This window comes from Neopelma chrysocephalum, unplaced genomic scaffold (genome assembly GCF_003984885.1).
Source record: "Neopelma chrysocephalum unplaced genomic scaffold, ASM398488v2 Primary Assembly neopelma1_85, whole genome shotgun sequence".
NCBI classification, from domain to species: Eukaryota; Metazoa; Chordata; class Aves; order Passeriformes; family Pipridae; genus Neopelma; species Neopelma chrysocephalum.
Genome location: NW_020897747.1, coordinates 2,835,110 through 2,856,765, shown reverse-complemented (window position 1 = coordinate 2,856,765; position 21,656 = coordinate 2,835,110). Strand labels below are relative to the sequence as shown.

Below are 21,656 nucleotides of genomic sequence, written 5' to 3'. Positions count from 1 at the left end.
ACCAATGAAAAAGTACTATTTTTCAAGTCTATCACTCCTATTTTCAGAAAGAAAAGTATGTATTTTGCAAAATAAATAAAGCCTCATCTTTTTTTCCTTCAAATTATGTAGAGCAGATTTCTTGTTAAGCAATAGCATTTCATACATGTTTGGAGCACCATGACTTTTTCTACGTATTATTGTGTGCATGGTCATGGTACACTAAAGGAGATAAAAATTGAAACCAGAAATTCCATGCAGTGGTTATTTTTGTGATTTTTTTAAACACAGGCTTACTGTTTTTACCCCAGAGTAGAAGAGCAAAACCAACAATAATTTAGTTATTTTGGAGGTTCTTTAATGTTGCTCTATTTTCATTCTGATTTTTTTTTTTTTAAATATCACAAGTTAGTTCATCATTGTGTAAAGGGTTCTCTCTGAAGTGTATACACATTGCTATTAGAGGAAATAATTGAAAAGGAACACTAGTTTTCTGTAAATAACCTGCCATGTGTGTCTGGGTTTCCCCTTGCAAACCACAAGCTGTTCGTAGGGGTAAATTTAAATGCTAGAATTAAATAAACCAAGAGAAATCTTTTTATCATATACATAATACATTTAATGTATTATTTCAATGGAATAAACCTGAAATTCTACACCTGAAAAGTTTTTAGGAATATTTACATGCCCACTAATTCAAATTATAATCCTCTCCTACTTTTTTTGATTCCTTTTTTCTATTGAATTAATCTGAGTCCTTCAGTTATTTATACAGTCACAGAATGCATAATAGAGAATTTAAGACTAATACTTAAAAACTATTACAATGCTTTAAAATATAATTGTTTAATTTAACTTTTTTTCATGTATGCATATGTATATAGACACTGTTTAAGCAGATTTATAGGTTGGGGAGGTCCTTTCAGAACTCATAAGGTTCTTATTCTCCCTGGCATTATTTCTGATGGCAGTGTTGAAATTTTATAACAATGTTGAAAAATGATAAAAGTGAATGGGAATAAGAGGAAGAGCACCATGATGTGCTTTATCCACACTGAAAAATTTCAATTTAACTGCATAAAAACTACTATAAATCTCTGGTCTTAGAATGATGTTCTCAACAGTATTCTAAGATGTTAAAGACAATTTTTTCAAATTAAAAACCATTAAAGACCATTTTTTGAAAACTTTAATTTCAGAGAGTTGGTTTTTTAGCCTACCAAAGATGATTTTTTTTTCCTCTGGAAGACAACAATGTGTTGTTCTAGTTTTCTGCAAGCTCATACACTGTAATGTCTGTTGGAACTTAAAATTATTTGCTGCTTCAACTGCTGCTTATTTAGTATGGAGTAGAAGTACCAATTTTATTCTCATTTATTACTGTGGTTAGTTTAACTATGAAGAAGGGAACATGATTTGTAGTATAAAGTTTTCTGCCTGGATGATTTTATTGATGGCCTTGTGGTTGAAATGGACAACTTGTTCCTATTTTAGTTTTTTTTAAATGTTACAACTCTGTTTGTGGAGGATTAATAAAACAGACAATAACTAAGCATATATAACACAAAGAATAAACTCCCAAACCTTTCCTACCATGGTGACAAGCTTTGAGTAAGAGAAAGCTCTTCCCTCTGTTATTATGGTTCTCAGTTATTCTCAAATTTTCGTGTCTCCTTTTTGAGATTGTTTTCACCATATAATAGTGAGAAATTTAGTTAGTTAATGTGATTCACTTGCATCAAATATAAGGGGAACTTGTAACAATATAGGGTACTAATGTGGAATTAATTGATTTCAGTGAATCTACTCATCTGACGAAGGATTGATTATTGGGGCATGCAGGGCTTTGCAGATCATGGTCTGTGTGCTGTAACTGAACCACTTCTGCTGTGGATAATTCTCATGTTTCATTTTACCTCCTTTCTCTCCTGTCTAAGTTAAATGAATATTTTGGTAAATTTTCCTGAATTCTGTATTGACTGTAGCGTTTATCTACAGTTTTGCAGCTGTAGGAATATTTTTAACCATAAAATTCCAGATGGTGGTTTAAACCAAGACTGACTATTTTCTGGGGAGACTTCAGCAGTTTTGAATCCAAACTTAAAAGACATAGAAAGTGATAGAAGAATTGCTGTGAACTCACCTGAATAGGAAAAAAAATGATATAAATAAGGCCTGTGACGTTAGAGAAAGAAAAATAAGAACCCAATGTTCTCTCTCTCTTTCTTCTTGCTTTAAAAATATATGATACCTTACATTTCAAACTGTAGTGCTCTATTCTTTCTAAATGTTATCAGTTATGGCTTTTAGTCCTAATGAAGGCTATTGTTAAGCATTTACCAAATGCCTACTGAAAGAAAGAGTGACACAGAAAGAGGCAGCTTAGCTTTTGGTTCATATGAACTAAAACCTCTAGTGGTCCAGTTCTCTTGATCAAGTTGATACGTGGAATTTACATGGAATTCTAGTGCTAAAGCCTACTTTAGTTACTGTGACTCTGACTTTCATGGAGTCTGGGTTAAGAAACATCTAAAGAAATTACAAAGTGTTTGTAGACTCCCAGGCTTCTCACGTAGGTATGTTGTTCTTGTTAACAAAACGTGTCAATCGAAGGTGTACATGGTCTGAAAATTTCTCTGACATTGTCTGATTAGGAAAGAAAGTAATTTCTATCGAAGTAAGGTAAATTCTGGAGTAATTGGACATGGTTTATAGGCAGATTTCCACCATGCAAAAGCACGTGAATTTATTTCTACTCTGAATGTATGGTGATTGCTGCAGGTACAAAAGGGCTTCCTGTTGTCCTTTCTTGCTGTACCTGGACTTATGATTTTCGAGAAACCAATAAATCCTGGTATGGGAATTATGTGAATGATTTTACTAACTTGAACCATAAAGCTTTTCCGGGTTACTCCCCAGGAGAATTTATTTCCCTTTAGGTTTGCAATACCTCATAAACCTTCTAAGAGTCTCAATGTGAGTCTCAAGGTGAATATAATAACAGTGTTTTGCTTTAGCAGAGATTTATAAAAGCTCCTTATATATTAAGAAACTTCTGAATAAGTCTTCTGTGATTTTATTTTGTTTCTTTACAAGACAGAGATTTCTTTGGATTAGCAGAATATCACTTTGTTTTTTAGACTGTTTTTTTTATGACTTTAGAAGTAGATTATAGACTGCTTTGGATTAAAAATGTTTATTTGAAATAATGTAAAAAAAATGGTCCTGTGATGTAACGTGTCCTCTTTTTTTAAGTTAGCTTAAATTTCATGATTGCTTGAAAAAATTTAAAATTTGTCAATGCAATGAAATGAAGATGGCACACTACGGTGCTTCTTGGATATTTTGTACTTTTTACCTGATCTATTTGAAGGTTGTATTAAGGACAGATCAGGCCAGTGTATCTACCTTTACTTGGATTTTTAGTGGGTTTATTACTGCATATTATTTTTTTCAAACCTTTTTTTTAGAAACAACTTTATCTCAAAATGTGATTTTGGTGTTTCTGTTTTAAATTATAAAATGCCTGTTGCTCAAATTTGGAGCTTCCTTGATTTGGCAATCCTAAACTGTTTCATACAAAGAAATGAACTGGGGAAAAAAAAGCTTTTCTCTCTTATTTCATTTGTTTTGCATTCTTTGATGATAGAATGGTGTTACACCTTTGAATGTGATTAACTTCTTGCAAGCACAATGTCATTGGAAAATTGGTTATAATTTTAGTGACTAGGCATATTCTAATTCATAGCCCACCTGTATCAGTGGCCTGTTTTATATTCACTTGTTTAATGTAAGCAGCTCATCTCCCTGGAATTGTCTTTGAATTATATTTATAGATACAAATCCTCCCTTCTGCAAGTCTAATTAAGGCAACCTCATCTATTCCACTGTCATTCTAATAGTTCTCTGTACCTTTTCCACAAGGAGTTCATCTCTCTTGAACATGGATGATTAGAAAAACCTGTGAGATATTCTAGGTGAGATTTCGCCAGTGCCTAATTCTACATTATTAGGAATACCTTACTTGGTATATAGTAAAATGACATTTGTACTGCATCCTTGAGAAAGTCATTACTGGCTCATAGACTTCCTCTGATGAAGCAGTGCTCCTGCTTATTCTTGTTGGTCATTATCAGTTGATGAGCTTCCAATTTATAGAAGTTCATGTTGCTAATCCCAGTGTGTAATACTTTTAAGATATTGTGGAATTTTGGTCCTTCTTTTTCTGGTAGCCAAGATCTTACAGTTCATTCTGCATGTTTTTCTGCTACTTCTGTGAATCAATAGAGTCGAAATTTATGCAGTTAGTGCTCCTTAAATTTCTGTCAGTGTCATACAATGCACCAATTCTGTTCCTTAAGAAGTCTACCTGGTGCTAAGTCTCAGCACCTCTCAACATAGTTCATTGCTGTTTGTTGTTCAGTGGCCAAATCCCAGATACAGAGAACTTACTCTTCCTTCTCTTGGTAATCTTTTTAGCTAAAGATGGTGTAAATGGTTTGGCACATTTACATTTTCCAGTGTATTTTTGTCTGAATGATGCAATTTTTAACATGCTGAAAAAGTGTGAAAGATCAAAACTGTAGGTATACATTTCAGCGTTTGAAATTCAGGCAACTCAGCTAAATTTTAGAATGGGAAATTGAGGGAGAAACTGTAATACTGCTTTTAGCTTTTATTTCAGAGAGATGTTGCTGGACTTCTTTTCTCAAACTTAGGTAGTTATTCATAGCACATGGTTTTTATTTTGCAAGAAGGAACAGCTCTTCATATTTAGTGCAAGTCATGTAAAGTTATGCAATATGAATATTACTGTCATAGTGTTCTAAATGCTACATAGAATCATAGACTCATTTAGGTTGGAAAAGACCTCTAATATCATCAAGCCTGATCATTACTACATAAACTATAATGCTACATAAATGTACAAAACAGTCAGATATAAATGCAAAATATTTTATTATGCATATTATCAACATCATTGTGTAAATTTATGTGGGGAAATAGTTCTTTTCCCTGAAAAGCATATATGCCAATCTTTAGGACTGATCATTATTTAAATAAATACATTGAGATGGTGTTGGTAATAGATGGTGTATCTGCAGGTTGACTCCTCACCAACCCTCTTACATAAATTGTATCAAATAAATTTTTTTGTTATCGAAGTAATATGTATGTAAAATACAGTCTTATTGGTACAAATTTAATATTTGTGTTCAGAGTTGCACTTCTTAATAGATTGATAATATCCAGTTCAGAGATTGGAATAAAATACTAGTTACATTACACTACACATAAATATACTGTGTCAGATATAAATAGTGTATTACACAAATATCAGCATTCATACACAGAAAAATTAGCACAATTCTTCCATATAATCTATACTTTATAACTTCCTATAAGCACTTGTTACTGAAAAAAATGTAACTTATAGAGGCAGTGCCTGTAAATCATTTAATGAAAGGACAATAGCATCAGTAATAACTGAAAATCATGAGTCTCTTCACTGAACAGAAGAATCCAGAGGAAAAAGAGTTAATGTGAGCTACCTACATAATATTGTAAGCTACCTACATAATATCAGATAGAAATTGAAATGGAAAACTAACTTTTAGATGAAGCAAGGTGTATGGTGGTGTGTGCTAGCCTTGGATAAATAACTTTATAATGGCAGCCAATATAGGCTAAGAGTTAGGAGACTGCTCAATTTTGGATGTCCTTGTCCATACTTTCTGTTCTTCTGACATAATCTTGAAGAGGCTGTAAGTGAAATATTTCTTCCATTTCACATCCATAGAACTGGCTCCTAATCATCATAGGCTCTTTTGTATAGGCTGCCTTCTACAGGAAATACCTCCTGGCTTGCTCTTTTTGTGACTTATGTCATCATCTGGGAAGATGGAGGGGGAAAGAAAGGACATTTCGGAGCTACAGGCAGCAAGAACTCACTTAAGATCTCTGTCTGTTTTTGCTAGGGTAAAATGTTTTCCAATTGTGTTTTATTCTTCAGTCATAATAGCTATTGTGTATGGGTTTATTTGGTGTGTCTTTGCAGTTATTAGTGATGTAATGTAAAATGTGGATTTAAATGCCAGTTTAATGAGCTGCTATCAGATTATTCTGTGAGTTTTCAGCAACTGAATAGGTATATTTGCAGTTAAATAACTAAGAAACAGTAGTTGCAAACTGGATTTTAGCTCAATAATTTTACAGTTGCTACCAAATTGTTTGCCTACTCCCATGCATACTTGGAGCTATCTTCTGTTACGTGCTTCTCATGGCTCACAGCAGTTCAGTGCCTGTCAGGCTTCTCCAGATTCCCCGTGACTGAACACAGGTGTTCCTAATGCACCTGAAGTAGCTGGAGCACTGAATTCTCATCAGCCATCTCTGGTAGAGAATTAATCATAACTCCTAATTTAATATTTTCAAAAAAGTTCAGGCTTTTTGTTTGTTTTGTGTGAATCCTGAAGTCGCATGTGAGAGACTATGAAATACTGCCTGGCAGCTGTAACAACAATGTATTTGTGGTTTAATTAAGAATAGCAGATAATAGTCTAACAGCATTATCCAATTGCAGATATGTTGATACATTGGTATAAAATTACTTCTTAAAACAAGTCCCTAGTTATGACTGTATTTTAGAATTATAGTGGAAATTACTTTATATACTTAAAACTCCCAGTACTGTGTGTTAGCAGTAGTAAACCTGTGTTTTTTGTCTGTCTGTTTCAGGGTCTAATTCTTGGCTTGTACCAGAAACAAAAGGAGCAATTGTGCAAGGTGGATACGGCCATACAAGTGTCTATGATGAACTGACTAAATCTGTTTATGTCCATGGTGGATACAAAGCATTACCTGGCAATAAATATGGATTGGTGGATGACCTTTACAGATACGAAGTTAATACGCGGACGTGGTAAGTTGGATTTATAATGTAGGAAACTTAAGTTACAGGTTACTGAAAGAGAAAACACAGTCATAGAGTAGGGTAGGGTAAGGTTCTAGTAAAGTCATGTGAGTGCCTTCATATCCTTTGCGTGTTGCAGAACAGCACATACTCTGCAACAAAGTGGAAGAATTGTGATGAGGGACTAGACTTTAGTCAATGGATTAATGGACCAGTACATCGACAGAATGGCAGGGAGGAAGCTTTGTGCATGTTCTACAAAGTGAGAAAAGATTCTCCTATCCAGATATAACCACTAAGCAGAAACAGTACATGAGTACTGTTTTCTCGTGGTATGAATAAACTGCTAATGTATGGCTGTTATGTAAGTAAGAACTGCGGAAGGTTATTTTTCACAAAACTACCAGAAATAAGAGAAAAAACTTCCAGTATTATGTAGAAATCCTTAGTGATTAATGTTCTTGATGCTTCTATTTTTGTCAGTTCCTTGTCCCTCAAGTTTATTGTAACTTATGAAGGCTGCTTATGTGTTTTGTATAGAGAGGGACTTAAAATGTTTTTTCTTACCCTAGAGGACATTTGAGATCAAGAATGGTTTCTCAGACCATTTTTTTCTTGTGATTTAATATTTGTGTTGAGCACTAATGGCTTAACTTTAAGCACACAAGACTTGCTCTCAGATGCTGGAAACATGTGGGTTTGATTTCACTGAGGCTCTTGATTTTGAATATCATTAACTCATGGCACATGGAAACATTATTACAAGAATTTTTTGTGCCTTTTAATGTATTTTTAAATCACTGGAATTTTAATGCTTTCTTATACTCTATTTTTGGAACAAAGTGATATTGTATCCTTTGATGGTCTGTTCAACAATATAATAATAATAATTGGAATATTTTTATGCATTATTCATATAAGAACTAATAACAAATGCTTCGATCTACTCTGTACTAATGTGGCATTCTCTGCAGCTTGTAGAGAACTTAAGTCTTTTATTATTTTCATGAGTGTTACACTGGAAGTGAATTGTACTATGGGATGGAAAACTGGCTCAAGAGGATGGGGTAATGACACATAGTAATAAAATCTTTAAGCCTTTGTTTACGGTATCTATGGCATCTTATAATCAGTATTCAAAACCCTCAGTGAGGTAACTGAATGTGCCACTGGAGAGGTGCAGTATGAGAAGAGTTGGAACTAAGGCTTTCTCATGCCCATGTACATGGAATTTCTCAAACTTGCATTTGCTTGTCCTCACTATTTTTCTCTTGCACAAATTCTGTTCTCTGGCAGAGGTTCATATGCTTCACTAAGTTTTGTTATACAGGGCTGTTTTCTTGTTTTATTCAGTGGCACATAGGTTTCCATTTCTTAATATCAATTAAACAAGCTTTATGTTTCTTGGAATGTGAGGTGGCAATATTTTAATTTCGAGTGTGAATTGTGTTTCTAATACATGATGGGGAATTACAGTGTTTCTAATACCTTCATTGCTTTGCATTACTTGCCTGCTGCTGCAGCTGGCAATTGGGGGACAACATGGACTTAGATAATGGCCTGAAACAGTGGAAGCACCTGCTGGCTCCTGGGTGTTTCCATTACCATTATGGAATCATGCTGGTGTGTGCAACGCTTGGCATTGGCACAGTTAATGTGGACTGATGTTTGCAGATACACGTAGATGTGCATAAATAATGAACTCAGCCTGCTGAGACCTCACAGAATTTGCATGAGGTTGATAGGTGTTGGAGAGTTCTCAAGATTGCCTTCATTAGCGATGCTAATGAATAGTGAAAATCATGGCCAAATTAACAAACTTCCAGTTCTGCTGATTCTGGAGGAAAAGTTGCTGTTACCAAGAGGGATGCAACTTAGCACACAATATGCAAAAATTGGGAGACATCCCGCCCCACACACACACCTGATGCAATGTAGGGTGCAGGACGGGAGCAATGTAGTTGGGTCACACATAGAAAAGTGAGTAGCCCTCAAAAAATCCTATGGAGATTGGTGATGTATGCAGTGCAGGGAGGAGAGTCTTCAGTTTGCCCCAAAACAGTGTATGTCTCTTTAGGCCTTTAGTGATCAAAACAACTATTTGTAGACAGCTGCAAGGCAGGATAATCAAGGCAGAGCCTAGTGTATAGCAATTAGTGTAAATTAGGCAATAGGGGCTGTAGAAAACTGGTAAAGCACAAGACAGAAAGGAATTCTTAATCTGAATGGATAAGGTAACATGTTCTTAGTATATTACAATTCTTTCAAATTGTAGCAGCAGTATTCCTCCATTACCAGTAGGAAATAACTTAAAAATAATGTTTTGTTATATTTCCTTGTCATTCCAAATATTCTATGTTGCTAACTGATGAGTAGAACCCAAATATCACATATTTGGGTAGGTACCATAAGTATTCTCTATCAAGCTAATTCCTGGTTAGAAAAACACACTTATGGGGTGCTCTGTTTTCAAAGTATGTTAATCAGAGATACATGAGAAAGATGCAAGTTGTTTAATAGAACAAAAATAAGAAGGACTAAAACCAGAAGCACATGGGTGGATATGCTAGTGGCTTGAAGGAATTGTCACATTTTTAAGCAATAAGAAATCTCATTTATTTTCATTTAGTCTTTGACATTTCTTTTGATGTTACTTTCCAGAGCTAGGGGGGGAATTTATTTAAATAACAATATGAGAATTTAGGTTTAATGCCTTCTTTTCGACTTGTTCAAACATACAATCTTTTATCACTTAGAAATATTTCAAGATTATTGTTCGATTTATGTCTTATATCAAAACAATGAGATGTACTTTAAACACTCTCTCCTAAACATGATGATGATGTAAAAATATTGAAAAAATATTATGAATGTGATTCAAGAGGACAGCATTATTTAATCAGAAGGAAAGAGTGTTGAGTCAGTTTGTTACAGGAAACAAATGACAAAACAGTTTAATTGTAGATGTGAGCAGTGTGCAGTAGCATAAATGAAAGTGAGAGTCTAAACTTGAAATCTTAGATTATTGAGGCAAGTGAAACGTTATTAGGAGAATGTAAAAAATATTTTGTACTGGTGATCTAATCAGCTCTTCACAAACATGTCTGCAGCTGGTTTACTTAACTGGCAAAATCCACAAATGGTTACTTTCTTCCTTGGTAAGATTTATTTGCTGTGATTGAATCAAGTTTGTGTTCTGTTCTTTCTACTAACTCCACATCTGCCGCTTTTAAACTGTAGCATTGATAGCTCTTGGCTACTGTTGGGCCCATGTTATTGCTGTGGCACAAAGCAGACCACACAGACGCAGGCTAAAGTGAATGAAGAGACATCAAAGGCTCAATGTGTGTGGACTACTTTTTTTTTCAGTACAGAAATTTTGTATGTTTGAGTTTACCACCCTGAATAAGTTTGTGAAGCAGTGCAAGTGTTTTTTATCATACCTAGAATGACTTCTACCATTTCTTTTCCAGGTCTGAGTGTTCAAGTAATTAAAAAAAAAGTTTATCCTTTTGCTACGCTTAGGATAGTCTAAAGATTCTTTTAGCATTTTAAAGAATTCTTTATTGCAGTCCTTGGGCAAAAGAACAACATGGCTAAGGGTATATACAAATAGGAATTAATAATATGAATGAGTTTTCATTCACTTTTTACTAAAATTTACCATATCATTAATCATGTCTGAAGAATATAAACATGATAAAATTTATTTCAGACACATTATTCAAAAACCTGTTTTTTAATTAAAAAAGCAGGACATTTTAAAGGAATGATAAATATATCTGTTGTACCATGAGAAAATTCATAATCCTAGAAACAGTATGAATAAATTTCATCATGTTTACTGAATAATAGCTTTAGTTTAGTATTTTCCTTGTATTTTGTATTTTTTATATATAAATTTTCTTGATGTTCATGTACAATTTTTCGCATGTTAATATGTATTAATTTGTTCTTATATTTTGTAGGACTATTTTGAAAGAGAGTGGTTTTGCAAGATACCTTCATTCAGCTGTCTTAATCAATGGAGCTATGCTCATTTTTGGTGGAAACACTCATAATGATACTTCTCTGAGCAATGGTGCAAAGTGTTTTTCTGCTGACTTTCTTGCATATGATATAGGTATGTATTGTATTGTATTCTTCTCATTTGAGTTTTAAATACCACATTTCTTTCAAGTCCAGATAATATGATTTTTTGATCCCAAACACCTTCAAGTTACTTATAAGTTTACAGGTTTTTGTTCCATAATTGTCTAAAGTTTTTGGTTTGTGGGGCAAAGCCTAGTAGCTAAAATGATCAGTTTTAAAATATGTGCCTAATAGTATTTTATATTATGAATAGCAAATATATTGCTAAATGAATTACAAGAGTTGGTGCATTTTGGTATTACAAAAGTGAGTTGAACACAGACCCTAGCGTTATTACCTCTGAGTGTTTACATATTTTTCATAGATAATATCTCCATAGGACTAATAAAATGTGTTGCTGGAATTAAACATAACTAAAAACAACCCTCAAACAAACAAACAAAAACCTACCAAACCCCTCCCCCCCGAAACCAAAACATTTCCCCACAAGTAGCACTTGAGGTTCCTAAAAAGGTCTGAAATTGATGATGCTTTGGAAAATACGCTGCCTCCACAATGAGTCTGAATTGAAAATCAGGGAGTGGAGAAGCCAGGGTAGTTGGAGCTCTGAAAGGTGGAGGTAGTCAGATGGTGATGCCCAGGCAACTGCGAAAGGGGGAGTTGCCACAAGCTGAAAAACAATTTGGAAGCACAGGAAGTTCACTCTGCAGAAGCAGAGTGTCGAGAAACAGCCTCTTGGGAGATGGATTGTGGCACATTAATACACACAGGTTGGGGCTGTGATAGCTGAGTTGTGTGGATTTTTGCTGGATATCTTCTTCTGACAAGTTGCCCTCCCCCTTCCTGCCTCTTCCTAAGCATTTCCCATCAGAGTATAGAGTAAAAGTTTCCTATCTTTGAGACTCCAGTAATGGCTTGATCAGAATAACTGCATCGGTATTTACCTGTTTCATATGGAGGAATACCCTACCCACAGTCTAGCATAAGCAGTCTTGCTGAGTGGGAGGAAAATCCTGGGGGATATAGATCCCTCATTTAGATTAATTGAATATCTACATTAAATGAATCCTGGCAATAAAAGGATATGGAATACTTCTGCATCATGTTATGGATAAACTGTGTTTTGATAGGCAACAGTGCAGTGAAAATGTCCCAGCTCTTTGTGCTTGGTTTCATGGGATAGAAGGCAGTCTTAGTGTGATGGTGCTAAAAAAGGTTTACTTTTGAAGCACCAGAGTCTGCTAGTACACAGTGCAAGTGTCAAAATACAAAAATCATTCCCAGTTACCCAAATTCAAAAGTAGAAGTGAACAGTAACAAAAGAACACCACAAAACTTTGCCAATAACAGGTGGGGAGGAGGCTGGACTGTCATTCAGGGGGAATGAGATGATTGGGAATGACAGTTGTCATGAGATAATGTGTAACGGAACAAGGTGCAAGTTCTACACTTAGGAAATGATAGGAATTTTCTCCTTCAAATTGAAGGAAATGATAGTGGCTTATGTGTGAGTCAGGAGTGGCGTGTGGATGTAGAAATGGCTTATACAGTCCTAATGAAAAGAAGGAAGAAGCATTGGTGTCATTCTCGAGGCCCTGGATATTTTTGTAGTGTTTTGGCAACACACATTTCAGGAAGACAAACTCAAAGAGGCCTCTGCATGGCAAGTGGTATTAAGGCTGACTGAAGCCTGAGGAGACTTTTGGAGATAATAAAAGGATGTGGTATATTTAATATCTCAAGAGAGTGGCTGAGAGCAGAAAAGATTGTTGTTTATAAATATATGATAAGAATACAGTTTGGAGGAAAACTGTTTAAGATAAGACAAGATGGGTGTCAACTTTCAGTCTAGAATGGTTCCAACCATTTGAGCTGTGCACTTATGGAAAAGCCTCCCTATAGGATTGCAAAGGCTATAAATCTAAGGGAATTTAATGAATTCATAATCTGTTTCTTGTCTTGTTTATTGCCACTGCTGTTTTTACCACAAGTAGTTTTTCCCCTTCCCTGATTTTCACGTCTGTAATTTATGCAAAGCCTTTAAATACAAACATACAGCTCATATTTGGGCCAAAAAGCACAGTCACTTGTCCTGGGAGCTAAAAAATGGGAAATGGAGCAGTCTGGGAAATGGACCTGTTCATGATCCTGGTGAGAATAGCCTGTGGATATTGCCTGTATCTATTTTTGGCAAGCGTTTATCATCTGCCTACAGTGGTAGAAGAGGCTGAGACATGATTCTTTTTATAGGGCTAGTTAATGGCTCTTTATTGCATTCCGTATAGATATCAGTGCAATGTGTTTGCTTTAATACAAAAATAATGAGTAAATTAAGTACATGGAACATATATGGGTTATTTGCTGCAGGTTTCACCAAGTGTGTGAATAAAACCTTTGCAGAACAGTTGACTTTTTTTATTGTATCCCTGTATTATGTATTCCATAGCTTCTGGTTAGGCATCTGATGATGTGAGCTATTGATTTTGTTCTCACTTCAGTTTACACTTGATTTTAATTTTTAATGAAACAGAGCTCCCTCCTCATTTTGGAGGATAATATTACTTATTTGTCTACATTTATTTGTGGAATGTGCACTCGTGAATCAAGAGTGTGAGTCCCAGAATCTAAGTGTAACTGCCTGACTTTCACATATCACTAGTTTTTTATCCTCCTTTATGAAAATGTTTTATGCTGGTGTTTTGCTCTTTTTTTTTTTTTTAAAGTGAAACAATATTTTGGTTTGTCCAGTCCATTATGCTGTTTAATATGGTATTTGTATTTTCTTGCAAATCACATTCTCTGTGTTATTAAGCTGATGAAGTACAAAAGAAATGGCTGTAGTAATTACTCTTTGGATGTAGTAATTACTCTTAAAAAATGACATCTATGAAGATTGATTTGATTCCAACTTAATCTTCTGTAATATTCATTTCACCAAATTAAAAACACACTTTCACAGACATACTTTTTCAAAAAAACATTAAATATTTTACTAAGAATTAAATAATTATGTAATGGGTAGATTTCAGAATTTTATTTACTTTGTATCCTGAGTTTTTGAACAATACTTGGAAGAAAAAATATATGATGCTATCAGCATCACATTTCCCTGATACCTTGCAAGTGATGGCATGTTATGCCCTGTCTAGTAAAAAAATGGGTGCTGTCTAGAAACCAACTGAATCCTGGAGATAGAGTCTGTACTATTTATGTTCAAGTTGGGCTATAGAGTGCATTTGATTATCTCTCTTATTATATGTGACATAGTGTTATGGATAGATTGCTTCAGCTTTTTATTATCCATGAAAACATTGTTTTTCACCTCGGTTAAGTTTAGCTCTCTAAATTGTTTGTTGCTAATGCAATTTGGTAATCCACACTCCTCCTCTAGTCAAGGGAGGGAGATAAGTATCTCCCAGAGAGCAATTAATTTTACCAAGCTTAGGAAAGATTTGCCTTTTTTGCCTCCTTTTCTTGATCAGTCATTGCTCTCTAAGTTCTGATCTTAGTCTATACATGTTTTTTACGTTTAAATGTGTCATGAGCCAAGAGCTCAATTCAGTCATTAGAAATCCTTACAGAATATTTGTTAAAGCTGAAGACTCAGAGATGTGGAGATGTTATAAAAACTATTATGATGTCATAATTTTCATCATTTAATATTGTTTGATATAGTTAAATATCAGTTAATATATGATGAGAAGACTGCTGTGTAACTGAGCTTTAGAAATCTGGCTTTGATATGCTTTTGTCCTCCTATGATATTTAACCACCACAATCTCCCCCCAGTTGCTCTGGCAGCTCCTGAAAGATTCACAAATGGTGATTCTTGTAGAGGTGTGAGGTATTTTCCAGCTGTGCTGTTATTGCTTACATTAATCTGAAAGAGCAACAGGGCTGCCACTGGGATCACTCTTGAATGCTGTGGTTGACCTTTGATTTCTAACTGATGTAGGTTTTGGCTTTTCTTTATCCAGCGAACTATTGTTCACTGGAGAGCCATAGTTACACATTTGGTGCATTAAAAAAGCAGCTGAAGGGCCTCAGCTGCTGAGACCCTGCCCGTTACAGAGGTGGCATCAGTGCTCAATCCAGGATGTTTATTCACTTCTTCCATGATAGCATTTTGAAAGGTACTTGCAGCAGTTTCCTCATTTAGAAAAGGAATTGCAGTAAGTGTGTATAGAAAAATCATATCTGCACTGCTTATGACAGTCTGTGCTCTCTGATAGCTCTTTGGGACTCGGGGAGTTACACATGCAGAGGACAGTTTGTGTATAGTCATCATACATAGTAATGACAGGTAATGCCCACTGGGATGCACATGTCTGGAAATCTGGCTGCATACTTGTAATTAATAATAGGGATTTATCTTTCAAAATACGATGATATCTTTTTCTTTAGTCTTTGCTGTGTAATTGAGAAACTATATATTATGACTGGTACCCTGAGTTCTCCCAACTCCTCAACACTGCTTGGTAATATATGAAAAATGCATACATTTGGGAGATTGAGATTTGGTAAAAGGAAAGTAGACACTCAGCACTGACTTCAGATTCTGTTAAGTGCTTGGGTCCCACAGAGTTCAGTTTAAATAACATAGGACTAGATAGGAAGTGTGATGTGTCAGAATTGATGTTTTGCTTATCTTTTCTATTTGGTACAAAGTTAAGTAGGTTTTTTTTTTTGTTTGGTTGGTTTTTTTTTTGTTTGTTTGGTTTTTGTTGTTTTTTTTTCCCTTACTGTTGGCCTCAAGTTCACCACTGTGCTTTCTGCCTATGTAGTGGCAGAGTGATTCAACCAGGCCCATGTCCTGGGGAGTTTTTTCTAAATACTTGGTTAATTTAATTATATTAATTGTATAAGGAATAGAAAACACTTTGGAGAGAAACCATGGTTATCTGTCTACAATACAAAGCTCTAGTCCAACTCCTGTTACAAAGTACTATTGTTTTGCAGAAATTGGTCTAATGAATAAATATCTCAATAACTGGGCTGAATTCTGTGAAAGGTTTAGAGCAGTGAAATAAACAGCAAAGTAGTTCTTAGTTTTTTTAAAACACCTGTAAACAAGATGAAATCACTTAATGAAGACATCTCATTCTTTCATCATGAGAAAGGATTATTTGATGCAAGTTAGGAAAATTTGAGGATGCTTTATACATACATTTACATGAATATGGGCAAAAATAGAACCTGGGTCATCTCTCATATGACTTCCAGTGTAACTGAAATGAGTTAAAGACTATTATGGATTCTTCTTACTGCTATTGGCCTTTTGGTATTGCAGCAGTCATAGTAAGCCCTCCCAGACAAAAGTCTCTGATAATGTCCTGAAAAATACACTATGATTATTCAGTCATACTCTATCTTCTGGACTATGCTAACAACCAACTTTTTGGAACCAGATTATGTCTTGTAACCAGATTTGGAGAAAGAATCCTATCATCAATTGTTCTCTCCTCCAGTCTTGGGAAGAAAAGAGGGGTTCAGCATTGCAGTTTTATTTCTTCACTTTTGTCCTCAGTCTTTCACAGAATCACAGAATATGCTGAGTTGGAAGGGACGTAGAAGGATCATCAAGTCCAACTCTTAGCCCTGCACAGGACTTTGTATCTGGTGGAAACGTTGAAAAACCATATCATGTGTCTTTCTTCCTTATCCTGCCCTATAATTAATGCTGCAGTGCTGATAAATGCTGATTTATAATTTGTAGGACATTAGCATTACTGGAAAGCTTTTCTCTTTCTAAATGTGTAGATGGGTAGTTGGAAGCCTGTGTCCATGTGGGTTTTAATTTTCTAAACAAGAGCTCAATTTTCACCCTGGGGATCCTACTGAAGTAATACTTGAAAATAATTAAACCTCCCCCAAAATCCACCACCACCACACTATATATTTATATAAATATGTGTTACATACATATAAATATGTATGTATTCACAAATGTTGCTTATGTGCATGTTGAAGAACTTGGTTTATGCCATCTTCAAATAAAAATTTTGGAGCTGTACTCTAAATCTTTAGGGATAGATATGTGAGGTATAAGTTGCTTTGGTTGTTTTTTTTTAACTGTAGAACTGTGATACAGGAGCCACCACGTACTTAAAACTTGCATTTCTATTTCAATCAGAGCTTAGAAAAGTAGTTTAGGTTATATTTTATGAGTATTCAGATGCAAAATTTGCAAATAAAAATAGATTATTAGACACACAGAATCAGAGTTTAAAACAGATTCTAACTATTGAAACTAGTATTAAAATATATATGTATAATTAAAATAGATACTTTTTTCAAAGATTAGGGATATTTATTTTAGTTCCTGGCCAAATGGTACTGTTAGTAAGCATATATCTGTATGCCTAAGTTCCTTAAGTTTCAGTTTATGAAGTATTTAGTCTCTGTCCTTTTGTTCCACATATGCCAATGCTAAGGTATCTGGATACCCTAGAAATGTATAGAGAAATACTGACAGGGAATCTCTATAAAAGCCCAAAACTGAAGTCATTGGAATATGGCAGCTGTTTCTATGTTCTCTCCTAATGGTTGTTGTATTTCAGCATTGTTTGTATCTGTGGCAGAAGTGCAATAACACGTATATTTACACCAATAATACACTCCACAATGTTTCTTTTGTAATATGCAAATTCAATTGCTTATGAAAGACAATATTACATGTGAAATATTAAGTTTATTCCAGGGTATTCAAACAAAGCTTAAAAGCATTTCCCTTTTTTGGAAAAAAAAATATCAAAATTATCTCATGAGATTGACTTTAGTTCCACTTGTAATCAAACCTATTGCTTGTATTTTGTAATAAATGAATTGTTTATTCATAAATTGTTTGCTTGTAAAACAAGTTGTTTCACTTCTAGTCTTTGTCATCGACAAAATGAGCAAGTTTAAATGTCTGTAAATTTTTTTTTTCCAGTGTAAACCCATTTATTTTTGCAATTCTCCCTCCTTCTGGAGTTACAAATGGATTATCGATGTGCCATCACAAAGAAAATGTAAAGCAGCCGCTGTGAAAGATTAAGTTTTATGTGTTCCTGAGCACTTAAGTCATAAATGTAGTTCTGGTGCAGTCTGTAATAGCAATTACCTCCATATCGCTGTGCTATTAGAAGAGCAAAGCCATAATAATGTAATGCACTAATTGCTCCATTTAATAGTAAAGCTTAAGGTTGTTGGTTTCTTTATATTGCTTAGGGAGTCACTGTTCTGTATGTAGACGCTGTTGTAGATGTTAGTTCTATAGTTTAAATTCAATTCATGCTGTTCTGAACATACTTGCCTTCGTGTTTTCCTAAGAGTAAGGAGACTTTTATTATCTTATTAAAGAAAAATATTTATGCAATGTGGAAAGAATCAGAAAGTAACTTTTTTGTTCTTAACTAACTTTGATGATGTTTTAGTTGTTTGTGTTTAGTCTTTAGTTGTCCAGAGTCACAAAAGAGAACTAGACAGAAGTATAATGGTGTCCATACTTTGTGAACCAATATTACTTCTTTTGCCAGAGAAAAACTGACTGAGTAATTATTGGAAATACATGAAGAGAAAATGGAAGCATAAGCTGCCACTGGATTCTATGTAGAACATGAGGCTGCACTGCCAGTGTTGCAGACTGTCATTGAGCAGAATAAATACATCAGGATTTCAAATCTATTTAAATTGTTTGTAATTGAGAAATAATTTGATAATGTAAACATGAAGTAGGTAGTTTCATATACCTTCTCTTAAAACTTATCTCCAAGTGTAGTAAGAGTTTGTCACTAAATCAGGCTGTCAGTGCAAAAATACCAATTTGATTCTGGAGGTAAAATATGGAACATTGGTTGCCACTTTTTTAGAGACTGTCCTAACAACTTCCTATTTCTAGCAATATTAATTTTTTCTATATTTTTTTATCTGTTCAGTGGAACAGCATTAACTTGGAGTAGTGAAAAGTTACCTCGCTAGAACAGTGAGGGTACTTTTGCTCAGAGATGAAGACCTTAGGTTTAAATCCCACTGGGTAGGAAATGAACCTTTTTCTCCTGCATCTTGGATCATTACTCTAACTACTACTATACTATATAAAGAAAGTCTTTTTCCTTTTATCGTGTTTTGGAAGTATGAGCCCTTTCCATTATTTGAAGTGTACTGTGAGAGTATCACTTTGAGATGGCCATGGTGCTTCTATTCAGGCTTGAGTGCAGAATTGGGCATTGCGGGGTGGGGGATGAAGATGAGTTGTAAATAAGCTTCTTTTCAATGCCTACAGTTTTTCAGCTGAGTTTCTATGGTTTTTCCTGCAAGGGGAATTTTTCAGTTCCTTGATGTTCTCTTATTCTTTAGAAAATATTGTAGATTTGGAAGTGAGTTGTCAAGATTTTCAGGGTTATTCTCATAGTTTCTTTAGTTATTGAAAATAATTAAGATGTCCTTAATGCACTTAATAAATCAGATGAAGAAACAGGAGAGCAATCACCTTTAAAACAGCTTCTAGATATGTAGTTCTCTTAGATTTTCCTCTATAAAAATTTAAATTTGAGATAGGTAAGTGCTCTTCTTTTATGATTTTCAGAACTGCTTTATTAACTTGATTCAGACACGAATTGAATGGAGCTTTGTTAACTTGATTCTGCAGCAGTTCTGCCTTAGTGTTTAAGTAACACATTGTTCAAAATCAGATATGACTGGCAAGCTCAAACTGTATGTGTCTGAGGAGCAAAAAACATTCATAAAAAGACTTGCACGACTAACAGGATGAGCTAGTATGCTATATTTGTCCCATTTTTCCTCCAGTCACATCTTGGTAAATTTGGTTTTACTTATATTTTAAAGCAAATCCATGTTTTACTGATATGACAATGTTGATTAGAAATGTTAGGTTTTCCCCCCCCCCCCCATAAAATGATACTGGGAAAGCTTCTAATAACAGATGTATACTGTTGCAGCACTGAGAGGTTTTCTATGAAATGTCTTGGTCCTCTCTGATATCAGTAATGCAGTATTGACAGTAGGTTGTACATGAGACGTGCTGAGGCCTGACCTGTTGGAGTCTAAACCCTGGAGTGCATTACCCTGTGCAAAGTTCAGTTGGGGTTTTTCTCTGCCAGCATCAGCTGGATTGCTTTAAATCTAGTGCCTTTCTGTGGTGTGTTTCATCACATAACAAATTTGTGTGACTGGCAGCTCACTGTGAGAGCCACTTCTGTGTCATCTGGTAACCATTTAATCTACACTGGGGGGGAATATGAACCTTTGTATTTTAATGATATAACGTGGTACTGCTTGTTTTTGAAGTAGAAGCCCTAGTAACAGAGAGAAAAAACCCCAGTATATTTCTCCTTGTACTTTTCAGTGACTAAAAATTCTGCTAATCAATTTGGAATTAATATTGTAGTAGAATTAGTATTGTAACCTTCATGTGCTTAGTAACTGGTTCTATTAAAAGCAGTATATGTGCTTCCATGTGCTTTGTATTGTACTTGGTTACATACAGAGACAATGGTAAATACAATGAATACCATATCTTTCTTCTCCTTACTATCTGTATAATACCTTAAGAGTGCATAACATTTTATCAAGGAAAGTATTTTATTCTTTGCTCCATAGAGTTACCATCATTATTAGACTTAATGCAACATACAAAACACACAGGATGCTGTAATATTGATAAATAACGTTGTAATTCACACTGCATTCACTGTTTGGCACTTTCTTTTTGGAGCAATCCAGTGAAGTCTGGAAATTTGGGTACTTCAAGGATGTTTAAAACAAGTTTGAAGATGATGGGCAGAAATGAATTCCATTTGATTCTTTACCAAAACCTACCAAGAATCCATTGGCTAACTACCAGTATTTTGTACTAATTTGCTTTGTGTTACAAATTCTGACTCTGCAGTTTCTATATGCATGTGCTCTATCCACTTACCCACTTATCCACTTCTCTGTATTAGAGAGAGTGTGCTGACCAAATAGGTATTCTTTTTTCTTCATGTCCAAGTTGATAGCTTTGCCACTGGTTTAGAATAAGTATCTCTCTCTGTATATAAATAAAGCCAAGCTTTTATTTGGATTAAATTGGAGAGATCTCTCTCCCTTTAACTTGTTTTCAACTTTGGATTTAATCCCTATCTTTGTGTGTGTAGCAGATTTTATTTTTTTTTAAATGAGAAACTGTAACCCCCTGCCTGATCTGAAAGGTTTCCTGAAAGTTTACCCTACCTGTCTCCAAAATCTGTTATGACAAATTCAGGAAATGTTTTGCTTGCTCTGTAGAAAAGTACTTTCTTTGCTCCATTTTAAAGGTATTTCTTTGAAGTTTCGGTCTGCAGGTGCTCCTGATTTCTATTGTTGTGGGATTTGAATTTTTGAAGTCTGTAAAGTTCAAGCAGGAAATAATGAAGAAAGGACTAATTGTTCTAAAGAACTAATATTCCAGTCAGGAAAGAAAAATGAAACCAGAATCATATTTGTAAATGTTCCTACGGCAGTACTAAAAGAAATATGCTTAAATAGTTAATTTGACATGGAAATACAGCTTTCATCTCAAACATGTGGTGAAAGGAAAGTAAATAGTAGCATTCTTAAATCAAGATACCCAAAGTAAGACAATAATGAGTTGGGTTGCACAGCTAGAGGTGTGGTAGTTTGTCTTAAAACTCTTATGAAAAGAACTAAGTTC

General features: G+C 34.7%; 1 protein-coding gene across 6 annotated transcripts in view; it reads left to right on the top strand.

Annotated features, from left to right (window-relative positions):
• The window catches only part of ATRNL1 (attractin like 1), a 531,556-nt gene that overhangs the window by 125,888 nt on the left and 384,012 nt on the right, over window positions 1–21,656 (top strand). For all 6 annotated transcript variants that reach the window (XM_027692113.1, XM_027692108.1, XM_027692107.1 and 3 more), the window contains 2 exons: window positions 6,718–6,901; window positions 10,861–11,015. In XM_027692113.1, the coding sequence (XP_027547914.1) occupies window positions 6,718–6,901; window positions 10,861–11,015 (339 nt within the window). The remainder of the gene's footprint in view (window positions 1–6,717; window positions 6,902–10,860; window positions 11,016–21,656) is intronic.